Source organism: Megalobrama amblycephala, linkage group LG19 (genome assembly GCF_018812025.1).
Source record: "Megalobrama amblycephala isolate DHTTF-2021 linkage group LG19, ASM1881202v1, whole genome shotgun sequence".
NCBI lineage: Eukaryota > Metazoa > Chordata > Actinopteri > Cypriniformes > Xenocyprididae > Megalobrama > Megalobrama amblycephala.
Window position 1 is genome coordinate 18,845,735 of NC_063062.1, and position 21,204 is coordinate 18,866,938.

Below are 21,204 nucleotides of genomic sequence, written 5' to 3' on the forward strand. Positions count from 1 at the left end.
TGCAAAGTAATGCGCATAATTTTGACAAAGAACTACAACTCCCACGACCGCCATTTCTAAAGCTTACTACGTGCTGTCAAAAGACTGGCGTCTGTTTCGCCATATCGCAGTATTCATGCAAACTCTGTTTGGTTAATGTGTATTTCTGTATTTTAAATGTTAAATTAAATGCAATAAGACTGATTTAAGATAAACATAGTACGCGTTAGATAACAAATAAAAGACGAAAACCTAAAAAGCTGTCAATAAAAAAGGGCGCTTCAAAGCGAAGGTTAGACCTGACCAATCAGAAGAGAAAAGGGGCAGGGCTGCCTCTCATAATAAAGGTGTGTGAGGGTGCAGAGACGAGCAGGATTTAACATCAGCATCCCAGAGCATCAGCATCTCACGGTAAGAGACATCCACGCATCGTCTTTTTATGTTATCCAAATATCATCTTTTCAGAAATACAAGGACAAATGTGTTCCGTAAGGTTTATAATTCATCATTATGTTATTGGTGTAATGGGTTTATTCTTTACAAGGTGTGCAGATGTGAATGTCCTTTAATAACAAGTGATGGGTTTTTTTGAATCTATGTATACATTTTCCTCTCAAATGTTTTTCTGGTCTGATTGTACATTCATAATACAACATTTTTTTAAAGCTTAGAATTGTACTTGCAATAATATTAAATGCATTTGCAGTTTTACATGCAATTCACATACATCTTTTCTGCATAAAATAATCAAAAACATCACAATCCTTGGTGAAGAAAATTCAGAATAATTCTGCTGTTGTTTAATATCATTGTTTTTAGTGATTATTCTTTGGCTTTTTCTTCATTTTCTATTTTAAACCCTCTCGTTATTGATTCAATAATTCAAATGATTGTATTGAATCAGAAAGGGCAGCGGAGGGTATGTGCAAACCGCAGACAGCAATGCATCCCCACATCTGGGCGTATCTGGGGATGCGTAAATCATCTCCTGCAAGAAAATCCTATTTCATGTTTCTGTAAATGAGACACGCGGGGAGAGCAGAACGGTGAACGCACCTCCTTTCCAAACCCTCCTTGCTACTGCTGGTGTAAAATAGCTGGTTTGTTCTGTGGGACGCATTCACGTGGAGATTAGGTGTGCTGGAGAGTGTGGGTAATGTGGAGTATATGAGAGAGAGAGGCCACTAAAGGAGAGGGAAGGGAAAATGAGGTGTTAAAGTGCAATCGGTATGAGTAGGGAGGCAATGAAAGCGAGGGATCGATAGGAAAAGGATGAGGAAAGAGAGAGGACTAAAAAGGAACGGTGGGAAAAAGCTGCAAGGTGCAAAGGAGTTGGAACAGAATTGCAGCGCTTTTCAGGGCTCGCAATCACACTCACACTATACATATGTGGACTCCTTGGTGGTCACCTCCAATTAGTGGATATTGATTCCTAGATTGATTGCTGGTTTGCAAGCGTGCATGAGCCATTCATTTGAAAGCCTGAATAACAGTCACAGTTCAAGTGCTTTCTCAAATGTATTGACAGAATCAGCACAGTTTGCAACATATACAGGATATACTGCACTATATGTTTTTATAATTAATAAAAAAAAATGACAAGCGTCACTCTTTTTATTATTGCATGTATAGGGTTTAATATATTTAAAGGGATAGTCCACCCAATATGAAAATTCTTATTAATTACTCACTCTCATTTCATTCCACACCTGTAAGACTTTCGTTCATCTTCTGAACACATTTGAAGATCTTTTTGATGAAATTTCTGTACCTCCGTTGACAGCTACGCAGCTGAAGCTTTGACGATTCAAAAAGTTCATAAAGAGATTATAAAGCTAAACCATATGAATTGAGTGGTTTAGTTCAAATTTTCTTTATTTCAGATTTAATTTAGGCTTTTATTCCAAAATATAAACATTGATAAGCGAGCATAAGAAGAAGCTTGACCGAACCTGCTTGATGCGTGAGAACAAACCTCTTGCAGAAGCTCAAACGTTGCTGCGTTACACATGCGAATGAACCTCATTGGTTCTCGCACATCAAGCAAACATGCTTGAGCTATCGTTTACCACAACTGATGTGTGAGTTGATTAATGTTTATATGAGAATAAAAGACTAAATTCAATCTGTTCATCATATAAAGTGATCGTGTCTCTTCAAAAAAATTGGACTACACTGCTCAATTCATATGGATTAGTTTTACAATCTCTTTATGAACTTTTTGAAGCGACAAAGTGGTAGTTGCGTAGTATGATGGGCGATATCTTATCGTTTGCGATATACCGTTGAAAATTCACCTCGCTATAAAAATTTGTCTCCTCGCGATAATAACGATGAGTGAAATCAACCTTGGCGGAAGGCGGACGTGAGTGCTGAGGAGGAGCTTGTTGTTAAGCGAGGACCTCCACAATTTGGAACTGGTTTGGTTATAGAAAATCAGATGCGGAGCAAACTACCGTAATCACTATAAATAAATGTTCAATGCAAGAGCCGTATGCTCTATGAACAGTCATTTACGCCGTCATCGCCCGGGTGTTGATAGCGCGCGAGCGCAGGTGAGACCTTGCTATCTGTGTTTAAACTAAACTCATTTAAACCTTGCCAATTTAAACATTCAAGCATAAGACGCAAAAGAGAACTCGCGCGCGCTGTGAGGAGATGTGTCTAATCATCCGAAGCGCGTACACGGAGAGCTGCGTCACAGCTGTATTTTGTAAACTATATCTGAAGACATAGTTGGGATCGTTACTTTTTGATACAGTGTTTGCATTATTTTTACAATTTGCTCCATGGGACAAGAACGTTGAAAATTTAACTACCTAGTAATTGGTGGTAGCATGTTCCACATCTGTATTATATTTACATAGTGTGTTATTGACTGTTTCACACTGAAACTTCTTTACTTTATCGGGTTACTTAAACATGTTTGTTACTTTATCAGGATTTATTTGCAATTGTAATTTTGAAACACAACTAAAGAACATGGTTGGTGATTTACTTTTGCTGTTTGGACTATTCTTGCCACTGTTTGCACCATGAGTATAAATAAATACAGAATCTGTGTTTACATTTTAAACTTGTAATTGATTTTAATTATTATTGTGTAATTGTTGTGTGATGTTTTTACAGAAGAAAACAATTTATAATAAAATAATAATTATATATAATATATCTTAATTTGTGTTCTGAAGATGAACAAGTCTTACGAGTTTGGAATGACATGAGTGTGAGTAATTAATGACAGAATTTTTGGGTGAACTAACCCTTTAAGTGTGTAACTTGTTCTGCCCCATTTTTGCTACAAATAAATGATTTCTAAAATCATGCTGCTTGTTGAAGTGTGGTGTGATATTACTTTTTATTTTATTTTATATTTTATCATTTGTTGCATGCTTTAGCTGATGTTTTCCTTTTTTAAAAAACAGTCAAATGATTTTTGAAGAAGGTAAATAAGGCTTTACATTTCTATTGTTCAATTTTAAGGTTTACAATGTATTGTCGGATTTCAGCCTTGGTGAAGGGATTTTTTTTCAGGTCTGACTGAGTACTGTCTTCCCGCCAACACTCACTTGGCCTCAGGACAGCACAGATGGCATAAAGAGTATTAAAAACATCTGTGTTCTCTCAAAGGCTTTGTCACTAAGTGTGCAGAATATATTGAACTTCACTGTTGCTTTTTGAACATGTTCCTTGAGCATCTGTGATGGCCTTTCTAAACATACAGTTTGCAAAACTCCTGTTATTGATCACTGTTCAGTTGTGTCAAGCCTGTGAACTGCATCTGCTAAACATGCCCTATAGACCATATCCTTACCTTATTCTATAAATTATATCTTTGATTTTTAAGGGGAATGTAAGTCAGGCTGTGAGGGATAGACATACAGCTCTTCAGTGGGTTGTACTGTTATTTAATGTGTTTTTGGATTGTTCTGCTAATGAAATACTGCCAAAATATCTTTCCAAGAAATTTAAGTAGAAAAAAAACTCCAGACAACATGAGCTGTGGAAAATTATAAATGATCTAGGAGCTTTATGCAGCTTTTCAAAGCAGATGCCATTTAAAATATGCTAAGTCTTTCCCCCACCGCCTCACTTTCATACCTGTTATGGCTCTGCTCTGAATAAGGTCTATAGCAGAACGCAGACTGGGTCAGAACAACTGACCGACATGGAACAATTATTTCTCTGCTTCTAAGTGGATGCAGACTTGTTTTCTGGAAAGCGATTACATTTTAATTTAATCTCCATCTTTCTTTCATTTTCTCTGTCCTCTGCATTGAGTACAGCCTGTGCTGCTCTCCTCTCAGTCAGGATTGTGTGATGGAAGATCCAATTCCATCAATAAAAGTCAATGTGTGCAATAATAAGGTGTGGATGAATTATAGCAGATAAAATACAAATAAATAATACCTCCTTTTTTGTTGTGTAGTTTATATATAGGGCTATAGTCCTTGAATTAATAATATTTATATATTTATTATATTTTTCCCTTATAAAACGGTTAGTTCCTGTCCTTGATTCTGATTGGTCAATAGCTGTGTTTTATTCACGATAACCGCTTCACCCAACGGTTCTGTGTATCACTACACAACACCCTTAGCAACCACTCTTAGCAACGTAAACTGTTTGTTCTCAATTGATATTGTTCATTGAAGCTTACTGTATTATGTAGAAGAGTGTTGTGAGAAAAAGATCGAGGGAGCGAGTTCATTACCTACATTCAGATTTAAAGGTGCCCTAGAACTTTTTTTAAAAAGATGTAATATAAGTCTAAGGTGTCCCCTGAATGTGTCTGTGAAGTTTCAGCTGAAAATACCCCATAGACTTTTTTTAATTCATTTTTTTAACTGCCTATTTTGGGGCATCATTATAAATGAGCCGATTCAGGGCTAACGGCTAATGCTACACTGTTGGAGAGATTTATAAAGAATGAAGTTGTGTTTATGCATTATACAGACTGCAAGTGTTTAATAATGAAAATAGCGACGGCTCTCTTGTCTCCGTGAATACAGTAAGAAACGATTGTAACTTTAACCACATTTAACAGTACATTAGCAACATGCTAACGAAACATTTAGAAAGACAATTTACAAATATCACTAAAAATATCATGATATTCACTATTGTTCTTGCTTGCTTACCTAGTCTGTTGATTCAGCTGTGCACAGATCCAGACATTCTGCCCTTGTGTAATGCCTTTCATAATGTTTCATGGGCTGGCATATGCAAATATTGGGGGCGTACACCCAGACTGTTACGTAACAGTCGGTGTTATGTTGAGATTCGCCTGTTCTTCGGAGGTCTTTTAAACAAATGAGATTTATATAAGAAGGAGGAAACAATGGTGTTTGAGACTCACTGTATGTCATTTCCATGTACTGAACACTTGTTATTTGACTATGCCAAGATAAATTCAATTTTTCATTTGAGGGCACCTTTAACATTTTCCTTCAGGTCAGTCCTATGTTCATAATAAAAAATCTGTTGTATCATCTTGTCCTTTTAACATTTAAGGGGTTTTCACCTGACTAACAGCGGTAGTCGAAGCATATGTCAGTTGCGTCTTGTTCCGTTTTCAAAACAGTTCAGTCTTTTCAATGTAAAAGTCTTCGTTACTGACTGACACATTCATAAAGACAGTCTTTGCCGCCTTCTAATGGCATAATAATGTAACTTCTGTTGCTGTTCAAGGTCAGGGACTAATTTTTCCAGCGGAAGGAAGGCTTTTAGAAAAAGTTTACTTCATGAAAGTTGCATTAATACATATTTCTGGCTATAATATTTGTATTGTGTAGTAACCGTTTTATAAAAGCAATAAGGTACTCGAGGCTAGTGCTAGTGCTGTATTGTAAGTCATGGCTGAAGGGCGTTGTTAGGCACGACACGAAAGCGCACAGCCTCTCATACCTTATTGCTAACTGATATCCTTGTGCATATCGTGTGAAAGTTTTATAGGCTTAATATCCTCATAAGAGGAGTTAATCTTTATTCCATTGTATCACACTAATCTTATTTGCAAATTACAAATAGATTTTTATTTATATTCAAAATTTATAGTATTATTTTTTTAATATATTTTTTAAATAATAAGCTGTAGTGTAACCGTAATATTTTAATTCTATTTTAGTAAGTAGTTGTATGTTTGTTTAATAATTATATTTTATTTATATTTAAATGTTAAAAATATTTTGTATATTTTAATATTTTTTTAATTATTATTAATAATAATCTGTAGTAAACCTAAAATATTTTAATACTTTATGTAGTTTCATGTGTCTGTTATATATATATAATTTTCAAATATTTAAAATGTATTTTTAAAAGTACATTTCATTATTTTTAATCGTAAGCTGTAGTGAACCCAGACTATTTTAATTAAGTAGATTAAATTATATATTTTTATTAATTAATTAAAATAGAAGTATTGCTGACTTTGTTATATGTTTTAGGCTGTTTCTGCCGCTGACAAACCTCCTGTAGAACCGCTGAATTGGCGTGAATGTTGATGAGGAGATTTGAAGTGTCTGACTATTGGCAGCCCATGAGCGATTGGGTTTGTCACTGTTTTACCCTCTTGGGTGGTGGTTTTGAAGGACGCCTGCATTTCTGAGTCACGTCTTCACTCAGCACAGGGGAGGAAGCGACTCTGCCTTTGAACTTGGGAAGGATAAAAGGTTTTTAACTCTGGGTTGCAGGGAGAGGTAAAGTCAAACTCAGATAATTTGCTTGTCTTAAAGCATTTCACACACACTTGTGTGTGTGTTATAGTAGCTGTTTAACTATAGCAGCTGTTGCCACTTTTAAAGCTTGAAGGGTTTGTTCACCCAAAAATGAAATTTCTGTCAATTATTACTCACCCTCATGTTGTTCCACACCTGTAAGACCCTCATTCATCTTTGGAACACAAATTAAGATATTTTTTGATGAAATCCGAGAGTTATATGACTCCTCCATTGACAGCAATTTAACCACCACTTTCAAGGTCCAGAAAGGTACTAAAGACATAAAACCGTCGTGACTGCAGTGGTTCAACCTTAAATTTATGAAGCGCCAAGAATACTTTTTGTGCGCAAAAACAACTTTATTCAACAATATCTTCTCTTCTGTGTCATTCTCATACGTTGTTTACGTCCAGCGCTTTCAGGTTCTACGTCAGAATGCAGACACATTACTGGCCGGCTCCTGCGTCAGCATCACACGCATCAGCATCAGCCTTGGCCAATACTGAGCCGGCATTTGGACGTGAACACAGAAGCCTTCACTGTGCTTACTGCGGCAACTATGCAAGGATAGTGACAGGGAAGAGAAGAGACTGTTGAATAAAGTCTTTATTTTTGTTTTGTTTTTGCAGACAAAAAATATTCTCGTCGCTTCATAAAATTAAGGTTAAACCACAGCACTCACGTCGATTGTCAGTTAAATTGCTGTCTATGGACAAGTAATATATACATTTATTTTTGGATGAACTAACCCTTTAACAGATGTGGTCGCTATGAATTGTATCTTGCTATATGAGCTAAGTTTGAGCTTCACTGATAAAATAAAGCATCTAACCGTGAGTAAATGATGACGAACTCTTCCTTTAAGGAAGTGCAGGCAAAGGTCAAAGGAAATGACTTTCAAATGACAGATGGAAAGAGAGATGTGTTGCTAGCATAAGTGAGCAAAGATGTCCCATATCATTTATAATAGAGTGACGTGCATCAGCCTGGTGGTCTCTTTGGTGGCAGCGATTTATGGCCCTGCTTTGTTTATTTTCCAGCAGTGGGCAATGCTTTTGGACAGCTGTGCCACTGTAGACGGAAGGAGATATTATCAAAAACACACACATACTGTGGTCAAAGCCTCTTATTTTGAATCTCTGCCACAACGTTGTCAGGACGAGCCAGATGCTGACCCTCTAATGATAGATGGATGCTGCCATGTGTTGACCTGGGTGGTACAGGACTGCTGGCAGGATGAGAGCTCGGCTACTGTAAAACCATGCATTCTGTATTTCTTTGGTTTTGAGCCTACAAATATTTCCCACTGGACTGATTTAAACGTAGGGATGGGAATCATAAAGAATTAAATTTAGATTCCTCTTAACGATTCTGCTCCAATTAATTAAAAATTCCTCTGCACTGTTAGAAAAAAAAAAAGATTCAGCAGGTTCTAGACTCAATTTTAAAGAGCCCTTTATGCCAAAAGAACCCTTTAAAGGGATAGTTCACCTAAAAATGAAAATTTGATGTTTATCTGCTTACCCCCAGGGTTGTGTATGTGTATGTATATATATATATATATATATATATATATATATATATATGCGAGTTAGACTTGCGTTTCGCCATCATTTTGATGGACAGGATCGTAAAAAAATCCATCATAGTCAATAATTACCCGTCATTTGCATTTTTATATTTTAATAAGACATTTAATAGCTTCTGATTTCAGCCACATTTTCATTTTTATTCACAAACTTACAGGATAAGCAAATCAGATTTTATATAATATAATATAATATAATATAATATAAATAATGTCACACTACCGCCGGTGACACTCCACGACCGCGGTGTCAACTTCACCACCGCGGTGCCGCGGTTGCCTACCGTCACAGCCCTACTCTCGGAAAACCAGAATCAGAAGGTAACCACGGGTACGACGCCATTGACAGGCAGCTCCCGGACACGTCTTGGTTAAAATCGTGATTTTTCTCATGATTTACAAATAGTTGGAAACATTTGGGATATTGTAAGTACTCAGCTGAACAAAATATATAACACTGGCCAAGTGGTTTTTGGATATTTTACGGCAAAATTCTTACATATTGTGCCTTTAAAACTTTTTAATTACGTTTTTAGAGGTGCCAATCCAATTAACCACTATAAACAAAAAAAATTAGTAACATCTTTTATTTATTTATTTATATTTTATAAAATGTGCATCTTAGTAACTACACTCATTTGAGTCAATTGAAACAATCAACTTGTTAGAGTCATTCGTTCAGTAATCGGACTACACTGTTCATTTTTTATTAATTTCCGTGCTGTATTTCAAAAATAATATTAATGCATTATGTACAAAAGAGTGTATAGACAACAAACACAAAGTTAACCAGTCACGTTTTATGTGAAAGGTTTTTTGTTAGATACCATGCATAAACGAAAATGATGTCAAATAAAAATATACAATAAATAATAAATAAAAAAATAAAATAAATATAAACCTTCAAAGCTTCATGTCATAACAAATGCCCAACTCAGAAGTAAACATTTCGCATGTGCACTTGAAGGCAGCAAAAACGTATGTCTGAAAGTCTTGATATGTCTGTTTAGCTCAGTTTTCTGCATTTGCATCTTCAGAGTGATAACGGTCATTTGTTATAGTGTTTAGCAGGTTCCTGTGGGTGTCAGTCGCTTGAATAGAGTTTAATTAAAGGTGACCCATGTCTTGCACTTCTCTGGTCTCCAGTGGAGTTCCCTCACCACTGCACTGTCAGTGCATGGCTCTTTAACTCCTCAACTAGTATGTCTTCTTCTCTGCAGCCTTCTCTCTTAATATTTTTGGTCTCATTCTGATTCCTCAACCTGCTTGACATTTCACTTGCAGACAAATCCTGCTCCCGCTCCGTCTTTTTCCGTGTCCCCTTCTAAACAGCACTGCACCACTGGGTCTGTCCTCTGGAGACTTTTAGAGCTAGAAAAGGAGAGAGATGGCAGTTTACCCAGCATGCTTTGCGCTATCTGGGCCATCATGTCAGGAGAGAGGAGGCTGATGGATGTGGAAGTGTTCTGGTGCCACCAACTGTGATTCTCCCTCTGATGATGACAAAGGCACCTGTATGAATGAATGATCATCTTTGGGAAATAAGAGCTCCATTCGGAACTTAATGGAAAACAAAGTTTGTTTGCTTGGTTTGTCTCCATTTTTAAATATTTAACATTTAACATTTAACATTTAAAATATCGCTCTGCTTAGAAAAGAAAACTTAACATGAAGATCTCTGTAATTGTTTCTTCTCGACAGCAAATTGAGATGTCTGTCCATGTATTTATAAATAAAATGCATTTATATTATTATTTATTTATTATAACAATTTTCAATTTGGTCTCAATTCCCAATTTTATCATTCTTACTTTTCCAAAGGTTTCTTATAAAAGTTTCCTGAGTTAGGAAATAGCAGTATTTTATTGTTCTCGGTGTCTTTGCCTTTCAACATTGAAATATTGGCTATCAAGCATGGATATTCATGATATGTAAGCTGGTCTCCCATCAGATTGTCTTTCTATATCCTTCTATTCTCTTGTATTTCGGCTTGAGCTCAAAAGGAAAAGCTTAAAAAAGTAAGAGATGAAAAGGGCGCCTACGCTGCCCCCATTTTGGAGGCGTCTTCACTATGTGCTTGCTAGTTGAGTACATTTAGAAGACAGTTGGGAGAATATTTAGAGCAATTGCTCTGTGCGTATGTGAAAGGAATTGAGAAGAGTTTTGTGGCACTTTGAAGCTTGATTTCACTTGAGCAGATACTGACAGGTTTGTCTAGGCTTTGCTTGAGATGACAGCCAGATTTCAGACATGCTCAGAAAAATGTTGAAGTTGTGCTTTGAGGTAATAAAAGCACTGGCACTTTCTTAGTGATTTGAACAAAAGTAATAAACTTTGCCATCAAACTCATTCCTCACTATATGTTATAAATTATACCTCATTTATGACATCTCAAATAAAGCAAACAGATGATTTTCACTTGGCAGACCATAAAACAGCAAAAACTGAAAATGGGATCCATATCTGGTAGGGGTGTAGACTGAGACTTGTTTACACTGTACACGTCTGTGGCGCGTCATGGCTCTGGCGAGCTTTTGTTCCGTCCTCTAGGTGGTGCCAACTCAAACCAGGAGCATTTTAGGAGCGAAGCGACAGGATTCTCAAGACCATGTAGTTTGCCTGTCCTGCGTTGTTTTTCTCAAATTTTTTGTGTTCTAAAATGAGTAAGTTAAATGTTTGTTTTGTCCAGTTTAATTCTGTTTATTGTTGTGTTTTTGCTATCCCACATGAGTCTGCACGGGGTGTTTATTTTGAAATTGACAGGATTTTGGACTTTTATTTTGTATTTACTGCGTGGCTTTGACGCTGCGTCCATCAAAAATAGGCGAGGCACCTATCTTGACTGAAGTGGTGCGGCGAGCCGTTTCTGGGACGCTTCTGAAACGTGCCACGGTGTGGCTGTTGTAAACAGCGTTACGGCTGCGGCGCGGCATTAAGCCAGGCATTAAATAAAAAATAAAGGTTCAAAATCCTGTCAATTTCAAAATAAACACCCCATGCAGACTCATGTGAGATAGCAAAAACACAACAATAAACAGAATTAAACTGGATAAAACTAGGGCTGCACGATATATCGCATGAGATTGTCACGCGCATTTCGTCAGTAAAGCCGGTTCCCTGATTACCGCTAAATCACCATCACCTGCTTTCAAATGGAGCGGCATTTAATAGACAGAGCCGTAGATCACTGAAAAGCCACGCAATATCGCGCTCATTATCGAAGGCGATTCATCTAACTTACCCATTTTAGAACACAAAATTAAAAGTTGTTTTTCTCTAAGTCAAAATTAGAGAAAAACAACTTAGGACAGGTAAATTGCGTTGTCTCGCGAATCCTGTCGCTTCGGTCCTAAAATGCCCCTTGTGTAAGTTGCCATTGCCTAGAGGACAGAACAAAACCTCGCCAGAGCCGTGACGTGCCACAGACGTGTGCAGTGTAAACAAGGCTTGAATACTCGCTGCATTCACACAGGGCGTCAGCGTCAACGCTTGATGGAGGGCGTGTTTGAAGCTTGTGTTGACGCGACCGTTAAAGTGATAACAGCCAATCACATTACTTTCCGGTGTTGCATGAACGCAGTTGGCTAGCGACTGCTCTAGAGTGTTTGCATAAAGGTGCGGTCACACTGCACTTTTCGTTCCATTGACTTCCATTCAAACGCATGCGAATGCGTCAGACCGGAAACGCAAGCTCGTGCGAAAAATTCCGCATTTCGCTGCATTCCAAAGTTCAAGTTTGGTGAACTCTGACCTGCGAATTCGCATCACGTGAAGACGTGCGACCAGTAGAAGATCGATTCGTCACGGCATGACCTCTTGGCGGAATGAAAATAATTATATTTTTGCAGTGAAGTCGAGTAGGTTCTATATTTTTACATTTTAAATGTATTACTTTAAGTTATGTGTTGAATTCATGTTTATTAAAAAGACGCTGTAGACCGTGACGTCATATCACGACCGTTACAGCATCCGAAAAAAACTTGCACGTTCAAGTCTAGTGTGACCGCGGCTTAAGGCGATCTGATTGGCTGACACCTGCGTAGGCGCTTAAAAAGTTGAGAAATCTTCAACTTCTGCCGCGAGCAACTTGAGTGAAGCGACGCGACGGAACCCACAATTCAGTTTGGCAAAGCATGACATCACCCATTCAAAGTAAATGAGAAGCGTTAACGCCGATGCTCCATGTGAATGCAGTGTCACTGCGCTCACACGCTGCTCACGCACTGCTCACACCAGTGTTAATTTCATTGACAAATAATTTTCGTCAGAATTTGCGTCAACAACATTTTTTCACGGACGAAAACGAGACGATGACTAAATAAAAATGTGTTTTGAATGACTAAAACTATGACTAAAATCTACTCTAATTTTCGTCAACGAATAAAAAGGAGACGAAAAGGAAAGAGGGACGCTTAGGGAAGATATCCAGTCAGGACTGCTGTCCTGTGTGGAAGATGCGGACATTTGAAGTTTAACGTGCTGATCTAACCGCGGGAAACGCAGCGCTGTTGCGCCCTCTACAGGCTCGTCCAGCAGCACTTCAGACTGCTTCGCAATTAATGAATAGCGCACATTTATGCCAAGCGATTGCTTATGAGGTAATGTTGATGAATTATGACAATGTTTACTACGATGTTTATATGGTATTATGTTTTAGACGGTTGTAAGAATGCATATTTTATCACCCTCATAAGCAGCCTGCTACAGTGCATACTGCAGACATTTCAGAATAAGAGTCACGGTGTATTTCGGGGTGGTTTATAATTATTTTTTCCTGGTCATTATTGTTATTTTGTTTACACAATAAACTGTATAGAATTTAATTTCTGTTTAATTCATACTAGACTACTGTATCTTCTGTCACAGGAAGGAAAGACTAAGAACATTATTGGACACATTATTCAATATATTTTACAAGTATAAGGGTTATTATAGTTAACTAAACCTAAAACCAAAAAAATCTTCATTACTTGAAATAAACATTAACAAATAAAAAATAAATAAATAAATAATGTAAACTTATTTTATTTCATCTAGTTTCTAAGCTTTAACTTAACCTGAGGTATTAAAATAAACAGAAATAAGAACTTATAGACATTTTAAAGCAAAAACTAAAAGCCAAACACACAAAAAAAAATACTAAAACTTTTAACTAAAATTACAATTACAAATCAAAAATCAAATCTAATAAAAATTTTAAACGAAAACTATAATAGTAACTCAATGATAAGTGTGTCAATCCCTGAAAGTACAAAGTATTGAATTTTGCTCTTTCGTGTCTTTTTGCACTTTAATGGTCAAAAACCGTCTGCTTTGGTGAGAAAAGTACAGTTGGGTGAACATAAACAGTTTGGGGAATATCAGATGTACCTATATCAGTGTATTGGATCTGTGTATTGTTAGAGAAATGCTTAATGCATTACAATTTATCTAAATTAGATTTTAGTCGACTAAATCTACTGTAGATTTAGTTGACTAAAATTGTATGATATTTAGTCGACTAAAACTAGACTAAAACAATTTCTGATGACTAAAATATGACTAAAATTAAATGGCATTTTAGTCAAAAAACTAAATCAAAATTTGCTGTCAAAATTAACACTGGCTCACACGCCGCTCAATCTTGCGGTGTGAAACGGGCGTAACAGTACACAAACATGACGGTTCGGTACGTACCTCGGTACTGAAGTCATGGTTCAGTACAGGGGATAAAATTTCTGTAAATTTCCTCTTTCTTTCTTCTTTTTTATAATATAAATATATCTAGCCTATGCATAGAGCATATGTTCTTCTGCGCTTTTTCCTGTTGTTACCTTGCGCCCCCTTCTGGATTGGAGTGTGGATCGCCTGTGACTGTCATGCTACCAATTTAGCATTTTTTAGTGCCCCTTTTGAGACTTTTTTCAAAAGCCTATAGCGACAAATCTAGCAACTTCTTGGACAAACCTTATCTAGATTCTGTGACTCGCCCACTGATCTATATTTATATTAATATAGATCAGTGGACTCGCCAGTATGATAGTAGCGACATTTAGTGACCAGTTTTAGCTACTTTCAACTGAAAGCATTTGGCAACACTGCACACTGTATTCGTCATCTGACTGCATGCACCGAACCGTGAAACCGGAAGACTAAATGTACAGTTACACCCCTAATGTCTAGAGACATAATTTCATAGAGACTTAGCAACCACCCAAGCAACTGCACTGCAGTTAGCAACACACCAAAAACGACATGGTTTTGCATGCGCTGGCACCACTAATGTTGTTACGCTCAGTGAAATTCTACTGACAAAGTGTCACCAGAGAGGACAGATCACACAAGTGCCAGAATTTCATTGTTGCTGATTTCTTTCTGGTTGGTCCCATTAGGGTGGTTGGTGGTCTCATTGAGTTTTCCCAGGTGGTCATCAGACCTTTGTACAGAATCACGCACGGGTGAGCGAAAGGTCAGGCAGGTTTGGTGCTGTTTACAGGTGAACCCTCTCTTGTCCTCCCACTTTTCTCTTTTCTCTCCCATTCACAAGCGACCATCTGTTTTTCAGCCCAGACCTCGGTCACCAGGGTCAGGTCCAGTTACACAAGACTGCGCACATGAGTCTTAAACCAAGAGTATCTGAAATGGAGAGATCAGGAAAGCTCAAGGAATGAGAACAGATGAATCGTCTGTGGATTGTAAACCAAGCTTTTGAATCAGCTGTTTGTTTCGCTTGAATTCCTTGTGGTGCTGAATAGATGCACATAATAATATAGTTTTGATAGATTCGAAATTGATGAGTGGTGCATCAGATGTTTTTCAGATCACCCTAGAACATCCTAGCAGCCACATTTGAACACATTGTATGTCAATTTGGACAAATATAAATGCATTGCAATGCACTGAAACCAATCAGAACACCTTAGCAAGCACATAGCAATGCCCTGGCAACCTCCCAAAGCAACCACATTGCAATGCCCTGGCAATCACCAACAACACCCTTTCAACATCATGAAACACTGTACTATTTTTAAGTAAAGGGTTTTTATTATTTTATTTCATTTTTTATTGCTTCAGGTTATTCTGAAATTTTAAACTTCTGTTGTTATGTTAATTTATATGCCTGGATTTTGTTTATTTTATGTCTTTTTCCATGCATAGGTACTGTGTGTATGTATGTCTGTAATCTTTCTGTGCCATAGTGTCAAAGGCAAATTTCTGTTCAATGACAAATTGAATTGATAATAAAGTTTGTACGTGTAATAATAAATACGTGGCAGCAAGTTTTGCATAGGCAAACAATAAAAGATCAGTAAAAATGTAATATTTCTTCATGTAAAATATAGTTTGAATCCGCTTTTTTAAAATGTTCTGGTCCAGTGTCACTGTTGTCACTAGTGTAACGTTATTTTTTATTCTATTATAGTATTTCTTCATTTGTTAAAATTAATGTTTTATTTTTATATTTTCAGATTTTTAATTTAAAGCTGCAGTCTGTAATATATATATATATATATATATATATATATATATTATTATTATTTTTTTTATCAATTTTTGAGCAAGGACATAACCAGCCAGTGTTCAAAACTATCTCCTTACCTTAGCCAGATTCACAACAGTAAGCTTTTAATAATGTTTTCTAATTCGGGTGGTACTGGTGGGTTTCCATGGGAAATTCGAGCATGCCGTTGTTCGTCTTTGCGTCATTACATCACATCTGTTTACATAAAGAAGGAGTCCCAGCTAGTAGGCTATATGGCATGTGAGGATGCAGCATGATTTATTGTAATGCTTTTTTCTCAGTTGGTCAGAACAAAAGTGGCAGACCTGTAACTTGTTTAGATGACATTTTCCGGTGAAAATTCTTATTTTGGTCATACTTCCAAGACGTAGAATCTGTGATTCAGAAGTACAGTATCCAGGCCGATGTGGTGACTGACAGCAAACATTAGATTCATCCGCGCTGAAGAGATGTGCCGATGTACAACCCACGTAAAGATGATAATTCCGCAAATAACTATAATTGCAGGTTTCAAACAGAGATGGCGACAAAGAGGCAAAACTTACGGACAGCAGCTTAAAGTTTTAGTACTTTTGTTATGTGATTTTTGTCCATTTTTTTTTTTTTTATATTTGTTTAGTTTTTTTTTTTTTTTTCAATTCAGTTTTAGTAATTGTAATACATAAACTTATTTCAGTCCAATTTTCATTTAATCTTTTTTAAAGTTTTATAATTTCTATAAACATGTATAATTCTAGAACATACTATAGCTTTATGCAGGGCATGCCTGTTCCTATCCATCTCCATCACACAATGGCACAAGGCCACATTCTCCCCTGCATTCTTTGTTTGTGTGGAAAACACTGTTGCCAGGCAACGACTAAAGCTGGGAGACTAGGATGAAGGTAAAGCTGTATCTGTGCACATGTGAGGGTGAATGTGGGTTCGTTCACTTGCATAAGCAGGTATGCTGGTGCATTGAACGTTGGCAATGCAGTCAGAGGGAGAAACAGAGGCATTAACCCTGTGGGGAAGCGAGACTGTTAACACTGTTGTATCTGAACCTATTTTACTTTCAACGCAGGTCTCAATTTCCATACTTTTTTGATGTAAAATTGCACCAGTTACTGTAAGAAGAAAAACACAATTTCATTCACTCATGTACTCATATGACTGAATAACAATAATGCTGATTAAATTAGGACTTAAAAAGGTGGTTCAGTACTAGTAAAAATTAGACTTTTTTTCCTTTGGAATAATGTACACTGATAAACCAGTGTGTTACCTAATCAGATTACTTTTTTCAAGTAACAAGTAAAGTAATGCATTACTTTTAAAATTTACAACAAAATATCTGAGTTACTTTTTCAAATAACGCAAGTTAGTGATCCAAATCAACCATAAAAATGACTTTAGTTAAGCATCACATTTGTTTAATTTTTTAGTTTTTATTGCTGAACTAAAAGTGGTGAATTTTTCTTCTGCACGATGCAACGCATTACTTTCCATAAAAAGTAACTAAGTAACACAACTATAGGCACAATATGTAAGATTTTTGTAATAAAATATCCAAAAAACACTAGAACAATGTTATATACTTTGTTGACTTGTGTACTTACATTATCCCAGATGTTTCCAAGAATGTTTAAATCCAGAGAAATAAGCAATTTTAACCAGGACACGATCATGTCTGTGCGATGCCTATCAATGACATCATACCGCGTTACATTTGATTTTCAGTTTTACGGAATGACAACCAGATGATGCGGAAGCGGTCGTCTACGGCATAATAAAAGCTCTACTGCTCTCGAGCCATGTGTCTCTCATTAGCAATCGCTCCAGCAGCCTTGTTCCACTCCAATGTCTTTCAGCCACATCAAAGTCCCTTTAAGACAAGTCATTTCACTCAGCGGCTATCTTTGAAACACCTCTCAGGCATGCAAGTGCAGCTCCTATCTCTTTGAATGGGGAAACATCAAATTCTCCAAAGCTGTGCACCAAGATTTTGATTAAATTTCATATTTAAAATCACCAATGAAATCTGACAACAACTGTCTCATAAATTTGGTTTCTAAACGCTCAAATCATGACAAAAAAAATGCATTTTTCAGGCTGGATCAAGCTAATGTGCATGCGCAGTCCTAAGTGCACATCTCTATAATAAGCACACATCTGACTGTTTCTACAGGAACCGGAGCTTCTAATGGCCGCTGCAGTGACGCCATGACTTTACCAATTGCCGTTTGGCTCTTATTTAGAAGGCGGGATTTATTCCGCCATATCCGCATTGAGCTTTCTCCCATTCATAATAATACGAGTGCACCGACTTTCTATATATAAAGTCTTTGGCCACACCTTGCTTCATACTACAATAATTTTAATAAATCTTTAATACATTAGCTCATCCATTATGATTAATTCTGCCCGAACCCCATCAAATTCTTTTGCACCAGCTGTAGATATGAAGACAACATCTCCCATGATTCCGCGAAATCAATGTGTCATCATGACACATTGATTTGAATAACGCCTTTTACGCCTTTGTTTTGAATAATGCTGCGTTCACGCCACCTCGTATTTACCAAAATCTTGAGATGACAACACGTGACGTTGTATTCGGAGCGGTTCACGTCCTTTGACTGGGAATTATGTGTTTCTATGGCACCACTATCAATGCCTAATGAATCTACAGCGGAACGCTTTTTACAAGCTAGAATCTCGTAACTACAGGAATTACGAGGCCACGTGAACGCACGTTAAGTGACCTCTAGCAGCGAAAAATTACATATTGTGCCTTTAATCACTTTTTTAGGAAGTAACGCAATATTGTAATGCATTGCTTTTAAAAGTAACTTTCCCCAACACTGTGTACAAAATGAGACCAGTAACTGGTCAATTTTGATTTGTAATTTTTTTTTTTCTAAAATCTAAATTTTTTGGAATTCTCAGATGTCTGTATGTAAATAACCTGTTCTGTGCCCATCATACACTGTGCAGTTTTCTGTAAAACCGGCTTTTCCAGACTGCAAATCGGGGCAACATTCTGTGAAAAGATTGTGTAGTGTGAAATGGAAGTTTTGCATCATGAACATTAGAATATGTTGAATATGGTGAATATTTTCATTATATGTCTCTTTCGAACTAAACAGATACCTCTCATTCGCGTGGGGTTATATTTACCATGTCCTTCGCACTCTGACTCACTCTTTCTTTCCTGTCTCCCGTTAGCTCATCCCTCGTTTACCATGTTGCTGCTCGGACTCTTGCCGCTGATGTTGCTACGGGGGTGTGGTTGCCAGGCGGCAGACGTTCCCGAGGATGTGACGGCAGAGTTCTCGGTCAGACTTTACCACCAGCTCCAGATCACAGGGGGAGAGGAGAACATCATATTCTCCCCACTGAGCGTGGCTCTGGCTCTGGGCATGGTGGAGCTGGGCGCCCGTGGCTCTTCTTTAGAGGAGATCAGACAGGCCGTGGGCTACAGTCATTTCAGAGAAGGTACAGTTAACAAAATCTATAGTACATGAGAGGTTACCTGTTCTCTTTCATCTTTTCCCTATTGGTCGCAACAGTAACCACATACGTTTTCCTATACATTTTCTCCAAAGGCATTTCAGCAAATTCTGCATCAAACCAACCAGCTCCTAAACAAATTAGAATGGCACATTAAAGGTGCCATCGAACGTTTTTTTACAAGATGTAATATAAGTCTAAGGTGTCCCCTGAATGTGTCTGTGAAGTTTCAGCTCAAAATACCCCATAGATTTTTTTTAATTCATTTTTTTAACTGCCTATTTTGGGGTATCATTAACTGCACCGATTCATGCAGCGGCCCCTTTAAATGCTCACGCTCCCCGCCCACGGAGCTCGCGCTTGCCTTAAACATAAACAAAGTTCACACAGCTAATATAACCCTCAAAATGGATCTTTACAAAGTGTTCATCATGCAGCATGTCTAATCGCGTAAGTACAGTATTTATTTGTATGTTTACATTTGATTCTGAATGAGTTTGAGGCTATGCTCCGTGGCTAACGGCTAATGCTACACTGTTGGAGAGATTTATAAAGAATGAAGTTGTGTTTATGAATTATACAGACTGCAAGTGTTTAAAACTGAAAATAGCGACGGCTCTTGTCTCCGTGAATACAGTAAGAAACAATGGTAACTTTAACCACATTTAACAGTACATTAGCAAGATGCTAACGAAACATTTAGAAAGACAATTTACAAATATCACTAAAAATATCATGATATCATGGATCATGTCAGTTATTATCGCTCCATCTGCCATTTTTCGCTATTGTCATTGCTTGCTTACCTAGTCTGATGATTCAGCTGTGCACAGATCCAGACGTTAATACTGGCTGCCCTTGTGTAATGCCTTTGAACATGAGCTGGCATATGCAAATATTGGGGGCGTACATATTAATGATCCTGACTGTTACGTAACAGTCGGTGTTATGTTGAGATTCACCTGTTCACAAAAACATATGACATTTCACTTAAGGCAGGAACACACCATGCCGACGCCGGCGAACTAGTGGTGACAAAAGCAGACTGCTGGGTTGGCTCACATCGGCAGTGTCTAGGTCCAAAGTTGCCCTGACACACCAAACCGATGCTCTACAGCCAACGGACAGCACGTCCTTTCTGCGCCTGCTTAAGATGAAATGCCTTTCCGTACCAGCAGGTGGCAGTAGCTGAACAGCCAATCACAATAATCAGATGGCCGGACGGACCAACATGTCAAATCGGCCGAAAAAAACAGACAAGGGCCAACTTCAGCCGACGGTGCGGAACAGACTGAGAAAACTTAGTCGGCCAACGAACAAAAACTGCCCGACGGCCGACCGTTGGCTTGGTGTGTTCCTGTCTTTACAAATCAAAAAACAAAATATATGTTATTTTGCATAAATAGAATAAAAACTTAAAGGATTAGTTCACTTTAAAATTAAAATTACCCCAAGCTTTACTCACACTCAAGCCATCCTAGGTGTATATGACTTTCTTCTTTCTGATGAACACAATCTGAGTTATATTAATAAATATCCTGACGCATCCGAGCTTTATAATTGCAGTGAACAGGAAACAACAAGAATGAAGCTCAAGAAAGTGCATCCATCCATCATAAATCTACTCCACACGGCTCCAGGAGCTAAATAAAGGCCTTCTGAAGCAAAGCAATGTGTTTGTATAAGAAAAATATCCATATTTAACAAGTTATAAAGTAGAATATCTATATATCGCCTTCCATATTCAACTTACAATAAAAAAAGTGTAAAACTCTCACAGTTCAAAATGCTTACACTACGTCCTACGCCTTTCATATTCAACTTATGGAAAAAACGCAACAAATACGTAATTGACGAATTGAATACGGAAGGCGGTCACAAATTGTGTGATTCCCATTATTCTTAGTAGTGATTCTATATCA

At 37.4% G+C, this 21,204-nt stretch overlaps 1 protein-coding gene and 1 long non-coding RNA gene across 2 annotated transcripts in view; one reads left to right on the top strand and one right to left on the bottom strand.

Annotated features, from left to right (window-relative positions):
- The first annotated feature begins 122 nt into the window (after positions 1 to 122).
- Positions 123 to 21,204, top strand: part of serpini1 (serpin peptidase inhibitor, clade I (neuroserpin), member 1) — a 32,057-nt gene continuing 10,975 nt past the window's right edge. Inside the window, exons 1-2 of the mRNA XM_048168130.1 lie at positions 123 to 390; positions 18,998 to 19,267. Of these exons, the coding sequence (XP_048024087.1) occupies positions 19,015 to 19,267 (253 nt within the window). The 5' untranslated portion in view covers positions 123 to 390; positions 18,998 to 19,014. The remainder of the gene's footprint in view (positions 391 to 18,997; positions 19,268 to 21,204) is intronic.
- LOC125253900 lies at positions 8,423 to 19,054 on the bottom strand. Its single transcript, XR_007181565.1, has 3 exons — positions 18,950 to 19,054; positions 18,738 to 18,812; positions 8,423 to 9,660 (listed from the first exon to the last, which is right to left on the bottom strand). It is a non-coding gene; the product is annotated as an uncharacterized LOC125253900 (long non-coding RNA).